The 24,350-nt window shown below is 40.5% G+C and overlaps 1 protein-coding gene across 2 annotated transcripts in view; it reads right to left on the bottom strand.

Annotated features, from left to right (window-relative positions):
• Nucleotides 1-6,182: 6,182 nt before the first annotated feature.
• Nucleotides 6,183-24,350, bottom strand: part of LRRC8D (leucine rich repeat containing 8 VRAC subunit D) — a 109,810-nt gene continuing 91,642 nt past the window's right edge. For both annotated transcript variants that reach the window (XM_054592105.1, XM_054592104.1), the window contains exon 3: nt 6,183-9,510. In XM_054592105.1, the coding sequence (XP_054448080.1) occupies nt 6,932-9,508 (2,577 nt within the window). In that variant the 5' untranslated portion in view covers nt 9,509-9,510 and the 3' untranslated portion in view covers nt 6,183-6,931. The remainder of the gene's footprint in view (nt 9,511-24,350) is intronic.

Here is a 24,350-nt window from a genome sequence, read left to right as displayed (position 1 = left end):
AGGCCAAAAAAAAGGAAATCAAAACACTCTGGAGGTTTCAAAATTCAAATCTGGAGGTGAGGGGAGCATAAAGGTACCAGCAGGGGGTGGGAATGTTAGTTTGCTCAACTTTCTTCCTTCTTTTCTTCTAATCAGTTTTTTCCATGTAAAACTTTTGTTTTCCTCCCCACCGACCACAAATATCTGATTCTTGTCCTAGTTCAGACGGTGGAGTCTGTGACTGTCAACAGAAGAAAAAGATCCAGTAAAAATAAAGGTCAGGATGATGCAGGCGCCAGAGCCGCCTGGGTTGGTAACAGCTCGGGAATCTGTCTGAGATGCCGGGCTGGAAAGAAAAGTCACCTCTGCCTGGAGGGCCCAGCAAATGTTGCCGTGTTGTCCTGCGCCCACCGTTCTGGACCTGCTGAATGTCACTCTCCACCGCATTTACTCTGCATCAAATAGCTGAGACAGAGCTTTCTCATTTCCGAGTAAATGACCATGAGCAAAGGCGGTCATGCCTTGAACATTTCATGAAGGAAAATAATTACATGACCTTGGGCGGGGTGCCGTTCATGACTGTCAGGCAGCCTAACAGAGGAAACAAGTCGTAACGCTAAGGACAGATGCTGAGACACATCAAAAACTTCTAATAGTAAAGAATGAAGGAAAATCCTAGCTGGGGGCAGATTTATGTAACTGGATGTCAACATAGATTTCAAAACCTCTTTCTCAATTGCTGACAGAGCACCGGCCCTCTCTCCTGTGGTCTGGTGAAAGAGCACAGTTCTGGCTGTAGGCACGTCTGAGTTTCAGACTATCTGCTACTTACAGTGTGGAACCAGAGACAAGCTACACTGAATCAGTTTGTTCATCTCTTAAATGGGCCTAATACCTTTCTATTAGTGGTCTTGTGAGGATGAGATTAAATATGCACAACGACTGATTTAGCAGTGCCCCCGTTTCCTGCTGCCTAGATGACCATGAGCGGATTGCCTAACCTGTTTCTTCGTCTGTAATATGGGGATAATTGACACCTCCCAGGTCTGCGGTGACAAGTAACTCAGAGGAAGTCAAGTGCCTATCTAGCATAGTCTGAGCTATTATATTGTTCAATGCACTTCCTGTCTTCTTCCACCTTCAGAATCAGAAACCTGAAACAGAATTCCCTAAAAAACAGCAGTTGTTTTCAACAGAGAAGTGGAAGGTGTAGTCTTGAATATGCATCAGCTACTTCTCAGGCAGAGATGAACACACTGTCTTCGCCTGAATTTCCTGCCTACTGTGATGATAAATTAATAGCAAGCTGTACTTAGGCTCCGTTTGTCTCCACGGTACCTAAGCACCATGCTGACATAACCTCACAACATTCTGGAGAGCAGAAGGTTTTGAGTGATTTAATCACCACCTTCAAAAAGATGAAGGGTTAGGATCTGGCTGGTGACCAGCTGTTTCTACCACAACCAAAGCCAGATAAAGAGCCAATGGGCCTGTGTTACAGGCAAAATTTGTGCTAAACCCTTGGAGATATACCTTGAAAAGGTTTCCGTCTAGGTAGTACTTTATTTTAAAGTACTGAATTATGTACTGTTTACTTTTTCACTGGTATACTGAAAGAAATGTGTTTCTTCACAGTGTTTATACAGTGTGGCTTAACACCTGGGTGATTCCTTTGGGCGGGTCTTCCTCAGAAATTACTCCAGTCAACTATGTCACGCAGGGCTATTTGGCAGTTTCCCAGGGACATTCTGAAAAGGCTCGAAATGAGCAGGTTATCCCATGGTTGAGTGAGCTTTAAACAGCTAACTTCGACCCAACCCGAAGGTTAAACAGGGGTTTTTTAGTTACCCAGGCTTGTGAAGGGCATCTATGGGCTAAGCACGAGCGCATGTCATTAGGGCAGTTATAGGACCTTCAAAACCTCAGGTTCCTGGGAGAATGTTATACAAATAGCACCCTTTTGTTATCACAAAATCAAAGCACGTAATTCTGTAACATAACAATATCACACTCAAGCATATCATTCGACGTTTTAGGTGAAATGTTCAAATTGAAACTGTAAGTTGTTATACCAACATTATAACCCCACCAACCACATTCAAGCAGGCGTTAACTTCTGCCGGTCTCTGTATAAGACCATCCACCCTCTTTGAGCGGTGGACAATGGCAGTTTGACTATCACCCCTCCTTCCTGTGGTGGCTATGGTGACAGTATGGCCGCCAGCAGGAGCAAATGGGGATAGAGGGACATGGACATTGGTATAAACTACAATAACCAGCAAAACCCCAATTCCTCCCCAACTGGAGCCCCGCAAGAGGATGATAGGAGAGGGAGAACCCAATGGTGGTCAAAAAACTGGCCACCAGCACCACCCTCTTTCCCAGCCCCTGATGATAACCAGCTGGTTTGTTGATAGGTCTGTTCTACAGGACAATGCTTCTCAAATTTTAACCTGCATGTAAATTACCTGGATATCATCTTGTTAGAATATAGATTTTTGACTCTATAGGTCTGGGGAGGGATGTGAGATTATGCATTTCTAAGAAGCTCCCACACCCTGTCCCTGCGGGGCGGATTGGGAAGATCTTTAGCACTTGCTGCATGTATCAGAGCCTTCTCATCCATAGAGGCTTAGACAAGACAGTTTATTTCCTCTGAACGTAACCTTGCTCCTTTAAGTTGTCAGGAGCTGGGCTTCTTCTCTTCTGCTGCGGGGCCAGGCCTGGCCCTAACGGTCGACACCGGATTCATTTTTTATCTGCAGTTTAACAAGCAGGAGCGGAGCAGAGGCCGGCACGCCCTTACCAGCAGGGCCCTGACCCAGAAATTGCACGTTCCACTTTCATTCCCACTCTTTGGGCTAGAATGTAGTCACATGCCACATCCTAGCCCCGAGTAATGTTTTATTTTATACACCTTTTATTCTGTGTTCCCAGGTGTCCACTGAAAATTCCAGGACCAGGGAAGGAGAGAATGTCTATCAGGTGAGGCTACGAGTCTTGTCAGTCAAAGGTAAAAGAGTAATAGTGAAATGCTGTTGAGTACTTACTATCTGCTGGGCACAGCACCTTAAATCAATCACCTCATTCAATCTTCCCAAAACATGCCACTGGTAGACACTATTATTATTCCCGTTTATAGGTGAAACAGGCCGAGAGGTTAAGTAGCTTGTTTTGGTCACACAGCTGAGGCAGCAGCAGATTCAAATCCAGGCACTCTTGCTCCAGAGCCTGGTCTCTTAGGGGTAAAGGACGGCCAGATACAGGGACAAGCAGGCCGTTTGTACCACCAGGGGCCCCACAGAAGCAGGGAGGAGGGTAGCAGATTATGAGTTTACCAGACAAAGCCTGCAGGATTGACTAAGCAAAAAAATCTTGTGTATTTCACAATGCCTTTCCTGGGACAATGTATATATTGTACTTTCAGAGGCAGAAGAATGAATTTGGGAAAGCTACTCTTCTTCGGAGTTTTAAGACTTGCGAGCTAAGGGGCTTCTTGTTCCCCACGCTGGCAGGGTGAGTCGGCCCAGGCCCGGCCAGACTTGCGGCAATGGTCTGTGGCCCGCTCTTCTGCTGCCCCCTCCCCCGCAGCACACACCACTCCGAACACCTGGTGCACTTGTCCTAGGAGAGCCACAGCTGGCCAGGACCAGACGGGCCACTTCTTTGTGTCGCAGTCACAAGTTAGAGGACATTTGAAAACTGTCTTCCAGGGTTTCTTTTTTTACCCCCCTTCTTCTTTTCATGAAAGGGGCTTTTTGTTAGTACGGTCTTTGTTTGGGGATTCAGTTGATAAAGGGGCCATTTTATTGGAATGAATTACTGACGCAAGTGGTGCCAGAAATCTTAGGGAGAGGACAACACTCTGGCTTTCATTCAGCAAGGTGAATGGAAACAGCTCTCAGGCATAGGTCTCAAGGGCACTCTGGAGTCTGCTGCCATCAGCAGCTTGGAGCTTACTTGCTGGTTGAAATAGAGTCCAGGGGAGGTAGTCAGAGAAAGTACTAGCGACATTAATAAAACATAAGACTTTTCCTTTATTTATGAAAAATGTCAGATGGCCGACTTGCAGGCCAGGGCTTATATAGAACAAGCTCTTTCTACCTATTACATTGCCTGTAATGGGGTCCCTGCAATCATCTCAGCTCATCTTTCCGAATCCCTGAAAAGTCCTCTCTGCTGAGCCAACTGAATGCTGGTGGGGAAAAAAAAGCTAAACAGGAAAAGTAAACCAGATTTTCTCAGACTTTATGGGACACACATGCACAGCACATTGAGATACTTGAAAATAATTCTTCAGATGGTACTCAAGGTACTTTGAAAAAAGATATACAAATACTAGTAAGGCATAACTTGTGCACTCTAACTTGTGTTCCCATCTGCTGCATGTGGGACCAACATAAATTGGTGAAAATACATGGGTCTAGTGTATTTGGGCCCATATTCTAATCTGCTGTTTTGTTGAGACTCCAGGGCCCAGCACATTTAAAGTCTGTTGATGAATCAGCATTTCTTAGGAAACTGCTTTTAAAATATTGCTACTTGCAAACAGTGGCAAGGAATGCAGCATTTAAATCAATTGACCGTGACCTCGTTTGAGTTCAAGGAAATCATTAAGGGGCTGATAAGGTCAATAGAAGTCTGGGTAAGAGAAGAGGTACCCCTTGATATTGTTTGAAGGCATGTAACACCAATCAGTTCTAAGTGACTGAATCCCAAGTATTGATTTAAAAACAGGTGCCTACAGGCAGCTGGCAGTGGTCAAGCTTTGGGAGTGTCGCACAGACTCCAGCTCCTACGGTTCTCCCCTCTGCAAAGCAAGATAAGCAAGCAGCGTGTGGCCTGCCACCCGTACCCTTCAAAAACAACACGCACGTGTTTTAAGAAAAGAAAACAAGTTTCCTATTTCGTACAGCAAGGATCGTAAGACCTGGCCTCTTTTAATCTCATGAACAGGATGATGGGGCATCCTTCTAAAAATGGCAGTGGCATCACTAAGCAGGGCGAGCAGTGCCCTGTGCAGCTGGTGGGAGGGCACTGTCCCGGCATGTTTACAGGCAGTTTGTAAGTGCAAAACTCCCCGAAGGTCCTCTTTAAGCGTGACCCCATCCCAGCCATTACTCATTCACAGATTCTGTACACCTTGTGTATTACAGTTGTAATCATTGTTTTTATTATTAATCTCCCGTTTGCTATCAAGTGCCATGCAGCCAAGGGCTGTGACCTGCTCCAACACAGAATCCCCAGTTCCTTGAACTGGCTAGGCACAGAGTAGGCGCACCATCAACACTCGTGATTATATTAATGAATGCTGATAGAAATGGAAAATATGGACATGGGAAAGAATTTCCTTATCCCCCCAATTTGCCAATGTCTGCTGATTTTCTAAATGTGGACTTTTCTAATCCTTTCCTCTACCTCGGGTCTTTTAGGAGAGGGAGTGGCCAGGATGCTGGAGTTGGGGTCAGTTCCTAAATAAGCCACAGTGGCCACAGGCTTTTCGACTGGAGATAATCCTCCGAGCACTTACAAGCGGTATGGTAGGCAAAGGTTCACCACCATTTGCAACAAGGCAGTACCCCCAAAATTCAGTTCTCGGGAAGAAAAGCAAGGATGTGAGTTCATCTTTTCCTATTCTCTGCAAAATCCTTCAAGTCATAATAAGATGTGGCAAAACAATGTCCAGCGTTTCATTAAGTGATACAGAGAGGATACCTCTGTACTTTGTCATTCAGTGTGCCAAATGTGTCGTTTCTCTTGGAACAACAATCCCATAGGAAGGCCTATGAAATACTTGCCAACCGATATCTAAACAGGTGGCAGGAAATTTTTTGATTTTCTGAGATGGATTTAGGCACTCTCTAAGTTAGATAAAGAGGGAAAACTATCATCTAAAATAGACATTCTGCCAGAACTTCCCTGGACATGACCCCTCCTAGCTGCAGACAAACAGAGGAAATACAGCTTGTCACTAAAATGAATAGGGAAAGTTAGGAGTTTTCCAATGAACTACAAGTCCATCCCACCCCCTCCCCAGCGGTGAAAACAGGGTGAGAAATTAAATACTTGCTTTGATTTTGTGTTATCTTCCAAAAGGTGATAGTGGAAGGTCGTTAATCATTAAGCCATTAAAATTTTTTTGTTGGTTGTAATCAGATACATTTATTTTTTAAAAACATTTTCTATTTATTGGTAACCCTATGTTATTAGTAGAAAAATGCACCATATAATCATAACTCCAGACTATGGAAAAAGCAGCTGTTATTAAAAGGAATGCTATTTTCTATTATTTTTGTCATTATTCTTTAAAAACAAACAAAAACCCGAACAAGCGACACACCTTTACTGCATTCCAGACTTTTAAGAGTGTAAAATCTATAAACTGGGATTCTCAGAAGCAGCAGTACCAGTCAAATATTATAAGAAGTGCTTATTTGAGATGCTTTAAATTAAAACAGGAAAGAAATCAATACTTTAGCAAATCTAAATATACAAGTTTAGACCTGATGATGTGTCTTTAGTGGTCTGAGTTAAAATGATATTGCACCAATTAAGCAAAGTAAATCAAGACACCTCAAAAAAGGTGATATAGTAAGAAAATGTCGATTTAATCATTTACTTTAGCAGGCAAGCAATTTGTAAACATTCAGTAGCGGCAGCATCCAAGTTACAAACAATTTAAAAAGAAACCAAGATTAGTGATTATAATTTTTGCTTCCCTTTCCCCCAAAGAAAAAACAAAAAAGAAAAGATCTGGAAATGAATGACTTAAAACACTACAAACATTGAACATTCAGTTATGTCTTCTATCAGCCTTCTATGCATCCTCTCTGTGTTTTATTTTTAAAGATGTGTCTACTCCTAAAACGCATTATTTTGCAATAACTTGTACGTGAACATTTGCAATCTAGGAAGTTGTTCCTGCACATGGCTGTGCACGTATTATCTCAGTTTAAATCCCATTTGCAAAGGGCACATTTATGTCTTGATTCAATGCTTCTTTGACTTCGAGTGGCAGGGTGTCAAAAAGGTGATCTTCCACAACAAGCCCGCTTTTCTTGAGCAGGCGACACTGGCCCAGCTGGGCTGGCAGGCGGTCCAAGCAGTTGCCCTTCAGCTCCAGCTGGGTAAGCTGGGAGAGCTGACCAATTTTGTCTGGAAGGGAGGAGATGCAGTTTTGCCCCAGATTCAAAGTCCTCAACTTAACGCATTTAAACAATTGTTTTGGCAGAACGTCTACTTTGTTCCCAGTGATATGCAAATGCTGCAGGTTCTGAAGCAATCCTATTTCTATTGGAATCATTGAAATGTTGTTGTAGCTTACATCTAAGCATCTGAGTTTCTGTAAACTAAACACTGCCACTGGTAAGGATTCGAGCTTGTTGTTGGAGAAATAAAGCGACTCCAAGTTTTTGACATGGGTAATGGAGGGAGGAATGGTAACAATTTTATTATGCCACAATTTTAAACAAGTGAGTCGTTTTAAATGCTGGAAACTAATGATTTCTTCAATTGTGCGTATGTTGTTTGATTTTAAATCCAGTTCCTGTAAGTTGGAGAGGCTGAAAATTGCATGTGGAATTCTCTCTAGCTCACAGTTCTGGAGTTCGAGCTCGGCGACATTCATCATTTTCTTAAGGCTGTTCAGTACCAGAAGTTTAGTGCCGTCATTATGAATGACTAACTTTGTAAGATGTGGAGCCACATCTGTAATGTTGGAGGGAACTTTGGTCAAATTGCTCTTCACGTGGAGAATCTTAAGGTGCCGCAACTCTCGGAGAGATTCAAGTCCTATCATTTTGTTGTTTTCAGAGTTCAAATTGCCTATCAAGTACAACTCTCGAAGGTTTTTGAGCAAATAGACCCAGGCAGGAATTTCAGCCACATCGGTGAACTTCACGTGAAGGCATCTCAAGTGATCTCGGAGAAAGCTAAAAGCAGTCTGTTCAACTTTTGCAGGGCAGTGGCAGAGGTGAAGCTCTTGGAGATTAGTCATCTGAGAAATCTTAGCAGGAATTTTAGCTTCTGGAATCAGTTCAAGTTTTAGCACATCCAGGTCTGTGAGGTCAAAGACAGCATCGGGCACACCCGACAGCATAAACAGATGTAGTTCCTGCTTGTCCTGGGCATTGCGTGACACATGCTGCCTAAGTTTTTCAAATGTCCACTCATGGTTCAAACTAATTTCCCTAAGTTTATTTTCACTGACTTCTGACAAAAACACACCAAAACGCTTGGAATATAGCTGGTCATACTGGTCTACCATGTGTAGAAGGAACGCAAAATCGTTTTTGACATCGGGAATGTCGCTGAAACTGCTCTCTTCTCTGACTTTTTCAAAAGAATATTCCTTCAAAGGTATCCTGAATAACCAGAAGAGAGTGTAGAGGCAGATAAAACCATAAACACAAATAATGGATATGTAACTGATGAGGAGCTTTTTCAGCATGTAAGCCATGTTGTGGGTACACTCAAATACCTCATAACCAGTCAGGTGCTCAACTTTCGGCTTGCAGACATGTTCAAAGCTGATTGCGTTGACGAAGTTTGCCGTATAGCAGAGAATAAAAATGAACTTGGCAGTTTTGACAACTGTTTGGACCACATAGAGTTTATAGATTAAGTCACTGTCTTCCACATGGGCACGGAACTTCCTCACTTTCTCAAACAGGGCTTTGGCCTGTTCTCCGTCTTTTTTATCCAGGATGGTCATGCTGGGGACTTCGACCACGGGCTTCTCAGCTGAAAATTTGAAGCCACTTTTGTTGATCATTGGGGTACTGGCGCTGGGGCTCCCTTCATCACTGCTGGTAGACACATGCTTTGGTAGAGTCTGGGCACCTGTTATTCTCTGCTTGTTTTCCTCCGAGTCTTCACACGCTGTCTCAGACAACGCTTTCGTAGTCCAAGGAGATTCAAAGCACTTCCCTAATATTGAAACAAAATGTTCTACTTTTGAGCATGTTTTGGGATATTTGAACCAAAAGTTGCTACTGACCATAAGAATAATAGTATGTATAAGAGCAAGGTATGGAAAGTACTTAGAATACCATGGAAGGGCCAGATGGTAACACATCTGATTAATAAATACATATTGCTGAAAATCCAAGTTTGTTTTTCGGCCCGTTGGATCTTTCTTCTCTTTCTTTGCCTCCTGATTTGGAACTGTGGAATCTGGGTGAGGATATGTGGCTCTGAGAGGTATGTCAGGTGTCACAGCAGATGTGTCAAAGGAAATGTCATTTGTCGTCTGCCCATGTTGGTCTTGGTCAGTGGCTGCTTCCGTCTTCGGGATATTGGTGGTAACGTCGGCATTTCCAGGTGGCGTGTGCGCCTTTGAATTTACAGGAGATGGCAATACTGGCAAGCAGACCACCTGATCTTTGGTAAGTTGCATGGTTCCCGCAAAGATGGCTACCATCAACATAATGACAGCCAGGTAATCCATAAACACGTCCCACCATGGTTTCAGGATTCGGTAAGTTGGCTGAATGTCATTAAGTGAAGCAACTTCCGCAAGGGTAAACATTCCTAGAAAACAAGCAAACAAAAGACATGATTACAGAGATGTAAGTGAAAGCGTTAAACGAGAAAAACTCTTTACTTGCTCCAAGCTAAGTTTTCTTATCCTTTTATCCAAAACAGGTGTGGCAGAAAACAAACTAACTAAAAGGAACATCCTTGAGAAAAACAGTGGTTTGTTGTAGTAGCTTTCTCCCAGCCCAAGAGGAGGAAAAAAAAAAAAGGGTGGGAAATAGAATACCTTCAAGGTCCAAAATGATGGTAGTCTTCACAAGATTTATGGTGGTTAGAGTAAGTGGGGAGTAGACATTTGAGAGCTATTTTTTTAGAAGACATAAGTGGAAGACCTGTAACTCACTGGACCTTGAAGAAGGATATGAGAACAGGATGGTGTCTGTTGTGGACTGGACTGATTTAAAGTTGAGACTGAAGTTTTGAGGTAGGGGGTGGGATGACTTCTATTTCTTACAAGCCAAAATTGAAGAGTCTGTGTATACCATCAAACTCTGCATAGCCTGTGTCCCAGCCCCAGACCTACCACTAACAAATGGTGTGATTCTCCAAACCTGATGTTTTTCATCTGTAGTAAGGGGATGATAACTTCTAAGGGTTGTTGGAAAGCTTAAATTAAGGCATGATTGTAAAGCTCCTGGCACAACTTCTGGCCACAGGTATCTGTTAGCTCTTTATGTTAGCTCTTGCCACCCTGGTGGAAATGTCCCACAGATGGCTGAAATTAAGGGTCTAGAGTATATCTTAGTCTACATACTTGGCATTTATCAATACATGTAGCTTAAAGTCTGGCCCTTGATGTGGCACCGATGGAAAATGTGGAACGAGAAGGCCAGAGGCACAGGTGGGCATGGAATGATCACTGATGGCAGTAAGTTAGGACTAATGAGACCGCTGATCCCTGACAAAGCTGATGACCCCAGCAGCAATGCAGAGACTCCTGGTGCCAGGACACTATAAAATGCGGGCACCATTCACTAACGGCCGGCAGCTCTACAGTCCGGAAACTACTCATAACACAGCACAAGGTCAGTCATTCTGAGAGTTACCAAGAAAAACACAATGCCGATAGTGGCAAATAAAGGGAACGGGCTCCTGTAATCATGGATGGGAAACAAATTTCATCTTCCTGAATAGCAACAGTACCACCTTCTGCTTTCTCAGGAGGTTCTCAGGTTCCAAAAGTCATATAAAATGGCTGCTAAAACTTGTAAAAAATGAAAAGATAAAAAGCAAGGAGCGTACCTAAGGTTCTGGAAATGTATTTAATTTTTAAATAAAGGACAGAAGGTAGATTTTTATCTCTATACACACAAGTTGCCCTGAGTGCCACACTGAAAAAGATTCTGGGGCTGACTCTGGCTTCCATGGGAAACAGTATTATGACTGATGACTGGTGTCCCTCCTGGAATGACAAAGTGGAGAGAGCGGTGGCCTCAGTACTTTTATTCTGCTTATCCTCTGTTACAGAGCAGGTGCACAGTATTTCTTAATAAAAGACAACAAAGATCTATTTCATTGTAAGAGCAATTCTCATAGGAGTTTTTTTTTTAAAGTAAAATATCTTTCATGTAACCAGGTAAACACAAGCCCAAGAACTCCAAACACATCTAAACTACTAAGCCGTGCTTATATTTTGTGAAAATTGCTAGAAATTGCATTTCCAGACCGCAGGACTTAGGTATGAAATGCCTGGCACCCAGTCTTTGTAAAAAATTACTAAGGAAGTGGGAAAAAGAAAAAGCAGATAACATCCCCACAGGAATCTTGTTTGTGTGTGGCCTGGGAATTCAAGCAGGAAGCAAGGCTATTGGAATGCACAGTGGGCCAAATTAGATGACAAACTGTTCAAACACGTGCTATGTGAGCTCTTTAGTCCCCATCTAGAAGCACAAAACACAGCACCCAGCCAGAACTTACAGAGCGGCTCTTGCTTCGCGTACAGAAACTGGAGAACATACCTCACACAGGTTTATTCCTGGCAAAAAAAACTTTGTATGTATGATCACACCGGGGACCACAACTTTAAAGGTCCATCAATATGGACGATAGAAGACACAAGGTTTTTTTTTTATTTTTATTTTTTTGCACACAACACTTCTGATAAGATTTTTCTTCACTCTTCAGATAGCTGTACTGGGCTCTAAAGAATTCAGGAAATTTGGGTTGGAGGACTGAGGGAACAGGGAATTTTAAAAGTCACTGTACTGGGAAGGTTGGCTGCTTGTCTTTTAAGCCTTGATTACTACAGCTGGTTTCTCTGCCTCCAGTTTTGATCTCCTTCACTCCACCTTCTGCCCTGCTGATGGTCCTCTGGTGAAAATCCCTCTCCTCTCCAGACACTCTGTGCTCTAGGTAGGTTTTCTCTTCCAGTTTCTCCCATCAGCCATTCTTCCTTGTGTTCAGCTCCTACTACACATTGTTCCCTCTACCTGGAACACCCCTTCCCCAAACCCCTCCACAAGGCTACCAGGTGTCTGTTGTATTTTCCACGAAGCCCTCCCTGATCCCTTGTCTGGATGAGATGCTTCTCTGATATGCTCTTACTGGACTCTGTACCTCAACCCATCACAGCCCTTATCACACTGTGGTAGAACCGACTGTGTACTTGTCTCATTCCTCAGTAGATTACAAATTCAATGAGGTCAGGGACCATGTCCACCTTCCTTACTGCTATGGAGCAATGCCTAACACAACCAATGAAAGAATGTATGAACTACTAACAGTAATCTTCAGCAGCCCCATCAACATTTCTCAAGAATATTTATTAACTGTCTCCATATGGTATTGGGCAGAAGAGCATTTTCTTAAACTTAATTGCCAGCACAAAGCAACCTGGGCCAATGCAGGAATAAAAACTCCAAGCTGGCCTCAGCATACAGATAAATAGTCAAGGACCCCACAGCAGAGAAGCTGTGGGATCCTTGTCATCAATGATTATTTTGCAGATGTCAAAGCTTCAAGAAGTGGTTTTCAAGAACTTCATACTCGGGACAGGCTTTGTTCCCATGAGAGAGAGGAGATGGACCACTTTTTCAGAGGAGGAAGAAAGTGGTGAAAGGCGGGAGCAAAGAACGCAGCCTTCGAGGACTGTAACTTCACACCGAAGCCCCCACAGCTGCCGGCCCAACGCCCCATGTCCTGTGAGGGTGACAAGAGCCAAACACCGGAGACCCGCGTGGGAACGCTGCAGCCTCAGATGGCTCCTCCCGCCAGCTCGCGCTGTCCCCTCTGCCACTCCCCACCCAGGGCTGTGTGCCCCTGCCATTCCCTCCAGCGCGATCCCCTCTTTTCTTTCTGTAGAACTCTAAGGTATTCTTCAAGTTCCAGCTCAAGCATCAGCTCCTTCTCCAAGCTCCTATCACACTGTCTAATTATAAACTTATTTCCAATGTTGGTCTCTTCAACAAGATGAGCTACTCTTGGGCAGAGACTACGTCTTACTGTATATATACCATGTTCTACTCTCTCCTGAAAACAGAGAAGGCATTTAATGATGGTGATGATAATGATGGTAGTAGTAGTAGTAGTAGTAGTAATAATAATAATAATAATAATAATAGCAGCAACTATCATTTGTCATCTTCCTTCTATACTCCAACCACTGGAAAAGGAGCTTTATATCTGATATAATTCCCTGATTGTATAGAGCGCATTCCTGAAGAAATGAATGTATCAAAGTTTAGGGTTTCAGATTTTGGGGACTGAAAAAATGGTTCTATTTCCAAAATGCTACACAACATTATAAAATCCATCAGAATTTCTAAAATTAAAAGGACAGATAATACCAAGTGCTGGTAAGGTTATGGGGCAATCAGAACTCTTAAACACTGCTGGTTGGAGTGTGAATTGGTGTAACCACAGAAAACTTTTGGGTTAGTATCTACTAAAACTGAACATATGTATACTCTGTGACCCAGCAATTCCACTGCTAAGTATCTCCATGAGAAGTACATATACTCATCACAAGACATGTACAATAACATTCACAGTAGCACTATTTGCCACAGCTCTAAACTGGAAACTATGTAAATAACCATCAACAGTAGAATGGAAAAATGAAATGTGAAATATTTCACAAAATGGAAAATCAGGCAGCAATGAGAATGAATGATCTGGTTACACAGGTACAGATTATAAAATGTAATCTGTACACTTAGGCTACGTGCCTTTTTTGGCATGTATGCTTTAACTCCAATAAAACATTTAAAAAAGAAATAGTAAAGTGGCTGCAGCAGAAACAGCTGCCGCAGGAATGTGCCATGACACCAGACTGAGGTTTTGCCTCACCCCCATCCCAAGGCACACCCAGGCTGGCTGGGGTCACAAGTCAGGGAAGCCTGTGACCTTCCTCTGGAGGCCTCCACTTGCTGTCTATCTCCTTGGCTTGAGAGAAGAAGCCTGTTGTCCCTGGAGTACAAGGGACTGAATCTGTCACAGAAAATGGGCGCAGAGGTATGCATACACAATGTACAAAAGCTCTGGCTGGTAACAGCTGAATATATTCGGATGGAACACAAGTGGAACACTTCCTGAATTCCATCTAACCTTCACATTACTCGAAGCTGCCAAAGTATTATGATTTTCCCTTGACAGATGAAGAAACAGGCTTGCAGAAGTTATGGTGGTCAAATAATTAGTGGCGGAGTCTGGACTTAAAATCTTATCTAAAGCCAAATGGCATGTTCTTTCTACCAGATTACATTTGTGTCTCTTTACTACTTGCCATGTTTGCAGTGCTTTAAGTTTTCGAATTACTTTTCTATAAATGATCTCAACCGATTCTCACAATAGCTGAGTGCTTAGTAATTAGGCATACCTATTATTGCCGAATAGTACTATGAGGAAACCTGAAGCACAAACAGCTTAAATGACCTCCCTGAGCTAATTATGAGAGCGCCAACAGAATCTTTCATCTCAAAATCTTTTTCTCTATTACACAGCCATCTGATGTCTGTGCTGTTGGCTAAACACTGGCTGTTGAAGGTGGGACCTTTTCACTGTTGTCCTTAACTTTGAGGGTACAAAGGAATAAAGTTAGGTAATCATCAGGTTTCCTAGGACAACCTTCATGACATTCACTCAGAATTCAGAAAACCATGAGCCAGGCACCATGATGGGAATATAAAATGACGTAATCTAGTCCTTGCCCTGGAGAGACCCCCAGTCTAACGGGAGACGACAAGCAGTTAAGGTTGCTACTACAATACGGTAAGAAAAGTTGCTCTGACCTGGCTAATACAAAGCATAGGAGAGGCACAAGATGGGGCAAACCCAAGTGTGAATTTGATAACTGGCAAGGTTTCACAGAGAGGTGGTTTTTAAGCTGAGACCAGAAGGAAGGACCATCAATGCGTGGTGGGGAGAGTAAGGAATTTTGCAGAAAAAATAGCAAGCGCAAAGGCACAGAGACAGGAAAGAAATCCTGTTATAGAAACTATGTATAATTCTAGCATTACACCATTATATTAGTGTACTATGTCCTCATACAGACATCACATTTTATGGGTACATCAAGAGATGGAAGCTGAGGCATGGGTGATTTATCTGCAGTCTTGAGGAAGTACCTAGGTCCTCAGGCAAGAAACCAGTACTTTTCTGCAGTGTCAGCCACTGACAAGCTCTTATCTCAAACACAGGACTTCAATTAATGTGTCTGTCATCCCATCTGACCAATTGAAAACTAGGTAAAAACTTCCACCTCCCAGGAAATGTTTACCATCTGCTGAATTAAAGATGTAGCAGCACTTTGAAAATAAAAGCTGCTTTTCTCATAATGTGTGTGAGTGTGTACAAATATATATCCATATAAGATAGTATATTAAGTACATTGTAATCCTCAAGTGATTTTCTAATGTGAAAGTCAAAGAGAAAGAAGATCAATATTTAGCTTTCTAAATCCTGTATCTTGAAGTTAAATCTCTTCAGTGAATCCAGACTCAGAATGACTATAAATGGTTATCAGGGTATCTTTTTATTTATATTTTTAACCCGAGAAAGGCACATTTAGAAAGTACTAGTTGCAGCCATTCTTTGGGTTTTCCTTTATAGTACATCTGTTAACAAAGAACTTAAAGAATCATGTTATGAGGAAGTGGATTTCACATTCCAAGGCTTCTCCGTCTATGGCACATATGAAAACTAGCTTAAAATTCCTGTAAGCAAACATTTCTCATTGAAGTTGAGGATGCTTTTTGTACTAATGTGAAAGGGAAATGTTATTGGACTTTGGCTGTACAAAGAATATCAGAGATTGAATCTAAATTCTTTTATGATATATAATTATGTTTTCTTATCTAAAAGTATGCCCATTAATGATGGAATAACCCAATACCCAACAGCTAAGTTCAAAATTAGAAGCTATGATGGTTGGACAACCCCATGAATATACTAAAAAAACACCCCACAATGAATTGTATAGTTTTATGGTATATGAATTATATCTCAATAAAGCTGTTAATATTTAAAAGCTAGACGTCAGTCTTTATTTTACTGCTTAAACTGCCTTTTCAACAGAAATAGGATAGTGAAAGTAGATAGGGGTATAACTTAATTGTAGATTTTATGCTAGATTATATGCTAAATTCAAATGTTTTTCAATTATTGCTGTGTTGTTATGATTACATTTAACTGGTTCTGGAGAAAAATTTTTAGCATTTTAATTATCCTCACTGAGTGTGCATGCCTCATCTATAAAATCTTGACAATAATACCTACCTTACAGGGTCATGTACTGAAAACACCCAGTTCGGGCTCTTATATAAAGTAATCCCCCCAAGATTTTTGATGAATTCTGAATGCAGGAAAAGAATCTTTGAGAAAAGCAAACCATTTAATTGGTCTTTAACTGTTGAAGATTAGGCCAATTTCTGAATTTTGAACTATCATATAGCACCATCCTCATAGAAGTAATCCTAAAATAAATGTTTGACAATGAAACTGTGTTCAATTTCACACAAAGAACTTTAAAGAATTTTTTAATTCTTTAAAAAATATTTCAATTAAAGTTACTTTTATTAGGAGGTGGCAAGTTATACCAGAAAGAGCAGAACTTTGATGCCAAGTAGAGCTGGATTCAAATTTTCTCTTTGTTCACATTTATTAGCAGTGTAAATGTGAGTAACTTACTGTCCATTGGAAAACATATTAATGAGTTTATTAATATGCAGCAAAATTCTAGCATCAAAACAGAAAACTAAGATCACCTAATTTAAAACTTTAAGAAATAAGTCCCACCTGCATTAGGAGGTCATTTTCAATACCCCTTTTTAAAAAGGAAGTCAAAAATGGTTTTGAAATGTTATTTAATGTAAAAAGTTTAGTGTACAAAGCAAATAGCTTGATTAATCCACCTAATATATAAATTTTTCACATAGGTATGAGTTCCTTAATACTTAATGAAAAACCAATTTTTATTTTCTTTTTACAGTGTTCTTGAAAAAAAATCAATCAGCCTTTTTGGCCAAATTGAGGAAATGAGAGAAGACCCAAGAGACTGGTGAGGATCAAATTTTCAAACCCTTCATTGAATAAATTGAAGGAGAACCAATTCATCAAAATGCAACAAACTATATCATCCCTATAAATAACACTTTCTCAACATTCAATATACACACCCACCATACTCAATTCAGATACCAACAATTCATATGGTTAAAAAATAAATGCTTCAGATCCAAAATGAGAAAGAATGATTCAGCTTTTCCCAAAAGAGCTCTGTATTACTGATATTATATAAGTATTAGCAATTATGGATATTGTTATTATGCAAGGTACTCTATAGCTGGTATCATTCTGTATACAAATGAAACAATTCACTAGTGTTACTCCCTTGTAAAAAGTTATTAAATGATACTTTAAAATAGTTTTCTTCTTATACTACTTTGGTTTGGATACCTCAAAAATAACTGAAAAAAAGTCTTTAGGGAAAAACACCCCAGATTTTATAAACATTTTTTATATAAAATCTACCAAAATCAGATTTTGCATTGGGCAAAATGCACCTATTCTGCTAACCTTCAAATGGTTTTTATAAATCCATTCAACACCTGAAAATAAAGGACTACAGAAAATTCAGAACTTGAAATATATAAAAATAGCTTTATGCAAAGTATAGTTTAGTACTTGTATTTTAGTACCTATTTGGGGTTTCTTCCTAGAGTACTGCTAATCATGGAGAAAATTTACTTCAAGGTTAAGGAATAGATTTTAGTAGATGTAAGGCAAAATAGCTTAAGAATGAACAAAGTGTGTTAATATACTATTGTGAATTTTCTTGCTTTTTCTTCTCAATTCTAAAAGTGAAGGCCTGTATTTCAGAGCTAGAAAAGGAGACCTCTTTCAAAGAATGACACAAAAGAGCCTATAAATCAATGGCTTCCACATTTTATTCCACACAACAACAGAGCTTCTTCTACAAGTTACACTAGCATTCCCTTAACTATGAATTTTGGCCAACAGAATTTCACAAATGTTTCAGTACCTACACACCTCATTAAGTGTACTAGAAACTTCACTTCATTCAACAAATATTTACTGAGCATCCTCTATCTGCTAGATACAGGTTCTGAGGATAAAAAAAGGGAAGAATAAAAAAAAAATCGTAGCTCTCCTTACTGAGAAAGCAGCCTAGAGGAAATATGGAGGAGATAATGGCTATTGTCTGATTAGCCGGTAAAAAAGATAGCCAGCAGCTCATGGACCTTAATAAAGGTTCCAGAGAAAGTCAAGCCAAGCTCAAAAGGGAGGCATTTGGTCAGCCCTTTGTAATTCTAACTTCCGCCAGTTTTCAAGGCAGCAGTGGGAATTCTAAGAGGAGCTTTGCACTTCTAAGTTCCTGCTTCTTTCCATCTGTAAGATAAACACCTTAGACCAAAACTGACAGTTTTCCTTTTAAGTTTACTTATCTTTAATACTGTTTTTCTAGAGTATGACCGCACAATGTCTGAAACTGGGCTAAAGGAAGTGAACCAGGATGGAGAGCTCTCTGATACCCTCAGCCACTTTCCATGGTCCCGGAAGCTTGCCACCCTCTCCTCCAAATGCCACTGGGACGGAAACCCATGGATATCTGCTCTGCATAAGGACCACTGAGAGAGAGCCTCCCAGTCCTTTTTCCTGGTTTGTAAAGATTGCTAGAAAGCACCTGAATACCTTGCCCTGGCACTCATTTTACTAACCAAAAAGCTTCTCAAAAGTTAGTAAAAGATACTCAGATATTTGTTACAATATACCTTGGCTAGGTAGCATATTTAGTTAAAAGTCTACTTGGTAGTTTATATTAGGAGCTCTTAGCCATAGGACTAAAAATGAAAACAGACTTAGACAACGGTTGCTCCTAACCCTTGCTGAACTGAGTTCCGTCTGTCTGTCTCCCTTTCTCCCTCCACCGGGGTCTAAATTCCTAACCTAAAGGGAAAAAGAGTTTCTTTATCTGCATGTCCCAGGGGCTGGCACAGGACCAGTGCTTAATAAAGGTCTGTAATGAAATAAATCAGGCAGACCCATTACAGCGTTCTGGAGGAGGTGCTCGGAAGGCACTGAACTCGTGAGCCAAATGCTGTCACTATCAATTACAATGGCATATAAGGTCATTATTAATTATGCCAAAGTTAAAATGATCAGCTCTGACAGGCATTCTTCAATGTCCGGACGGACCATTCTATACAACTCTTTTTAATAGGTGATTCGGAAGGTAACTCATCCTGGTAGACCATCTGCATGCAGCTTGGCTCATAAACATTCTACCAAAATAAACAAAAAGACAAAGGTAAGCTTGGGCACACCCTCACTGGAAGACAAGACCAAGAGCTGAGCAGCACCGTTTCAGCACGCAGCCAGGGGAGGTGAGAGGCCAGGGAGGAGGGAGCCCCAGACAGGCCGACTCCTGAGACAGTGAAGCAGCCAGACAGAGCCTGAGGCCTTCCTTCTCTTGGTCCTCACACAGTTTCCTGCCCTTCTGCACAGGCAGTGGACGCAGAAGTTCTGGAGTTGATAAACACCTAATCAGAACACCAGTGTTCATCAAGTGTTCAGCAAGTGCCCAGAACCTCGTAAGTGTTCAATAAAAGTTAGCTGCTGTGGTTACCCATTGTGTAGAATACGCTGTTTTATACATAAGAACCCCATAAGAACTCTTCTTGGCCAGTTGGTACTAAGAGAAATTTGTCTTTCATGATGTATTATGGCTATAAAGAGCCATGGAATTCAGATGTTCTCCATTTACTTTTGGCTTCCAAGAAATTCAGCTAAATATTCTAAAGACATTATGAATGTTAACCCTTAACACAAGTCTTCATTTAATCATTCACTTATCCCTCCCCATCCATAAAATATATACTGTATACTCAGTGTTAACACAATGCAAGTTACTGGAGAAAAGCTGATGAGCAACTGAGACATAGTTCCCTTCTTACAGAGTGTATAGTGCAGGAAAGAGAAATATTCATTAACTGAATATATAAAATGGTCAACTGAGAAGAGCTACCAAGAGGAGGAACGGGCAGAGGCAGATTACTGGTGCGGTGGAAGAAGATTCAGTTTCAGGACCCCTCCTTTTCAAAGGCTTCTTTTAAGGCCCTGTACCTACTTTCTATCTCTAATTTTGTGTTCCTTTTGTTAAAGAGAGCTCTCCGATTTCAGACCCCAGAAACCCCACACCTTCCTCTGTTGGCATCGTATTTTGAAGATAGGTAATAGGGATTTTCTTTCAGTCGGCTAGATCAGGGAAGCCACAATTTGATTTAAGTGAGGGGTGAAGAATGCAAGGGTAAGCAGGACCAGAATGTCCAAAGGCTCAGGGCGCAGGGAGAGGGCGTGAGTGAAGAGGGGGGGTGGGGAGGGCAGTGAGCACGAGCCAGCAAAGAACACATGAGGGACTGAAAAGGCACAGCGAGTGAAAAGAGTGTGTGGTAGGAGATGAGGCAGGGTCCTACAAGCCAAGTGAAAGTTTTTGATATCCTCAAACTACGGGCAGTGGGAAGCTACTGATGTATTTTTAGCTGAGATGGGAGGTGGCTGACAATCAGATTTGTGTCTCTTTAAAAAATATCACTGTGGGCCCAGTGTAAGGTTAGTGGGGGTTGATGTGAGATTAGGAAATAGCTGTTGCATTACTCTGGGCGAAGGATGGAGGTAAAGATAAGGCTGTGAGTGGTTAAGAAGGGGGTGAGTAAAACAGATGTATTTATGACCTAATAGGCCAAAGAAATAACAACAGGACTTAATGGATTGTGTGGGGAGAGTGAAGGAGAGAAAGATGTCAAGGATGACACTCAGATTTCTTTTAATTCTCCACTTCATTGTTCCATACCCGTTGTGTTTTTACATCTATTTACATGGTTTTATTGAAACTAAATCTTAAATAAAAAAGAAACTAAATCTTTTTTTCATAAGCTCTTCAAGTACCTTTTTCTCACAGTTCCTTGAGAACTTCTTTTTTTTTCTTTTTAAAAAAAATCCCTTTCAAAAGTAGGCAAATTGTACCTGTAAGCCCTCATATACTTGGGTAGGCAATCTATAAGCTTAGTTTGAAAAACACTGATTAGTGATCAACATACAGATGATCAATAACTATCTCTTTAGAATACTTCGGGAATGCAGCATACTTTTGAAGCCAGAAATAGTTGTCTCCATGTATTGCACTGTACAACAGTATTTACAATATAATTAAAAGGAAACCAGGAAATAACACCGTAAGAATTCTACAAAATCCATGATATTCATACTAATAAAATATGGTTTCTAAAATAAACTAAAATACAAACTAGTAAAACAACAAAAACAAAAATAACCTTCACTGTACCTTTTAGAGGAGAAAGGGAAACACAATTTCTTTTTTTTCTATGTTTTCTTTAGGCCAATATTAAAATGAACTTACATTTCCTAAGTATATAATAGCCGAGCAATGGGGGAGCAAAGATAGAAGGGGTAACACTATGAGAACAAAATCAAATACTTTAAATTTGTACAATGATAATCAGGAAATGGCATGATTTGTGCACACATAACCTATAATCTCTTTAACTGAGCTAATAATCTAAAATAGAATTTTAATTCTCAACAAGTAGGTAACGTAATGGATAAGGACATGGCTTAAAGGGTTAGCCTGTCTGTGTTTTTATCCTTTCTCCACCTCTTACCAATTTATCTGTAAAATGGGAATACAAAAATGTCTCACATCACTAGCTGTGGAAACTTGGGCCTTCATTTTCCTTATCAATGAAATGGGGATAAATAAAACACCATTGTTAGAAGATGCACACATCACCCAGAATACTGGTGAACACCTCGCAGACACACTCAATGTCCCCATCGCAACTACTCCCCCAATATCAAGGAAAACCCATGATTTGAGACATGGCAGCAGCAGAAATGAAAAAAGACCATGAAGGCTTTGAGGGGAAAGAAAAATTAGTTAAAAAAAGAAGAAAAAAGAAAATCCAGAAAACCAGTATAAGAGGGGGTTGGAAGAGAGTAAAGGTATAAATCAGTCAATTATGGCAGATTAAAGACAGTCAAAACTCTTAAAAATCATTAATGACCTTTGACAATATAATCTCTAATATAGTGGAATTCATTATGGGCATTAGAAACCGCCTTATAGTTAATTAAAATTTCCCCCAAAGGGTTATTAGCCTTTTAAAGTAATAGAAACAAAGCCTTATTTTAGAATTATTGATAAATTGGTAAACTTTGCTGAATATCACTTTTGTCCTATTTTAAAGCATTTGATAAAACAAAGAAATGTTTTATTCATGTTCAATTGAATTAATCTTGTTTCTAAGGACTTATCATCTATTTGTGTAGCTCCTGTGAAAATTACAAATGATCTTTAGAAAAGCAGGTTTGATAGGACATTTAACTGAAAGATCCTTCACTAGATAAAGTGTGCATGGAATTAACGGTCTTTTCCTTTTCTCTGAATTTTGATGAACTAGTAGGGTTTTCATAGAGAGCCACAGTTATGTTACAGTTTAGAACATTTCCCTCAGTTATTATGCATGAGTGGCGTTGTAATACTGAATCACAATTGAGCAGCCTACAGTTTGTAAACCCCCTCAACATTTTTGTATTGGGAAGGCACAACATACAAATAGGCATAATTTCTAATTCAGTATGCTGTTACTTATTTTAGATGAGTTCCTTCTACACAGATTACATGAAGATCTTTGACTTTAGAAAATTATGGATATTTATTTTCTGAAAAGATATGACAATTTTTGAATTCTGAAAAACAAAATGGCCCAAGATAACATGTTTGGGGAAAAAAATGTGTTACCTACTTGAGTGCCAAGGATGCCAATGTATTCATTTAAGAGTCTGCCATTTAACTAGGGATAGTTGACAGTGCATCCCACGTCAAGGCCCACAACATTTATACAGGCTCTTGGGTAAACTGAAGAGAGTGAACACAATCAGGCTCATGGCTTTAAGCTCCACCCACCACAAATTCCAGACTAAAGTAACAAGTATTGGATAAAAACTGAGGTCTAAATCTTCTAAGATCTAAATGATAGAATTTATCCATTTGAGCGTGTGATAATTTTTGAAGCAATGAAATGTTACCTTTCTCTCTTCCTCATGAAAGTCAAAAACAGTAAAAACATTATAATCAAGACAAAGTTTGCTCATTTGTGTAATTTTTACATACAACACGTCAGAACTATAATTATAATGTCTACTTTCTTCATGAACCAAAATCATTAGGTAGAAGCTGCTAATGCTAAGAAATATTTGAGAATGAAGTTGGCTGTTCATTCACTGATCTGTTCTCAAACACCATACACTGTGTTAGTTACTGGGGACTTGTAATTGAAGACAATTCACCTTGCCCAGAAGAATTTTCATTAAACCTTTGTTGTCATGATGTTGTCAAGCTTGTGCCATCTGCATTTTCAGCAAAGACTTGGCTTAGGTAATGTGGTAAGTGCTGAAAATATATACATAGAGCAAGACAGATGCATTCTTTGCCCTCCCAGAAATTAAGCATTTTTCCCTGCTGACCCTAGTACTGTGGAAAGCATGGAGCATGAGCCACTACTCTATCCAGAATTATTTCCTGGATAGAGTTAACTGTCCTAATACACCCTAATCTAAAATGGCAGCAGAGGTAAGTGTATGAATGCCAAGAACACTATGATAGCTGAGGTGAGGAATATGCAATAAAAGTAAACATATAATTCAACTTCTGGAAAACTTTTGAGAGAAACAAAAAACAGCTGACAATTAAGATGATTTTATTCAGGCTCTTCCAATAGGGAGAAAAGTTGTTAATGAGGGCTGTCTCAAAGACAAGGAAAGGGCCCGAGTTTCAGAAGGGCAGGTGAACACGGGAGCCATCTGAGACCCTTAAGGGAGTCAGGAAGGATGGGGATGGGCCTTGTCTCAGAGTATCTGAGAGCAAGGTATACTTTCTGGTTTCCTAGAACACAAAAAGGTGGGGGGGGGGGCCTTTCCATGGGTAGCACTCAGGAAAAGTGCAACACTATCAGATCTAGATAAGAAAGGGGTAATAAGGAACCCTTGAATGGTTTGAACAAAGCGGGAGGGTGGGGAACAATGAGTTCAGTGTTCCGATTTAGAAAGAATTCTATCCAGAATATGGAACAAGGACTGGAGAGAAGAAATACTGGAGAAAAGAAAAGGAATGAGAAAGTCACATTAATCAAGATGACTTCCAGGTAAACTCAACTTTCAGCTTGAATAGCTCGACTTTTAGGAAAGATGTTTAGTAGTTAGTTGAGTATCATGAGAGGGTCTAGGAAGGAATGACACATTTATGACTAGTCAGGATCTGGACGATGACATGACCCAAGGAGACCTACAGAGAAAAAGGT

Source organism: Pteronotus mesoamericanus, unplaced genomic scaffold (genome assembly GCF_021234165.1).
Source record: "Pteronotus mesoamericanus isolate MK-2021 breed Mesoamerican mustached bat unplaced genomic scaffold, CSHL_Meso_final scaffold_31, whole genome shotgun sequence".
Classification (NCBI taxonomy): Eukaryota; Metazoa; Chordata; class Mammalia; order Chiroptera; family Mormoopidae; genus Pteronotus; species Pteronotus mesoamericanus.
The sequence above is the reverse complement of the archived record's forward strand: the minus strand, read 5'-3'. Positions and strand labels throughout refer to the sequence as shown.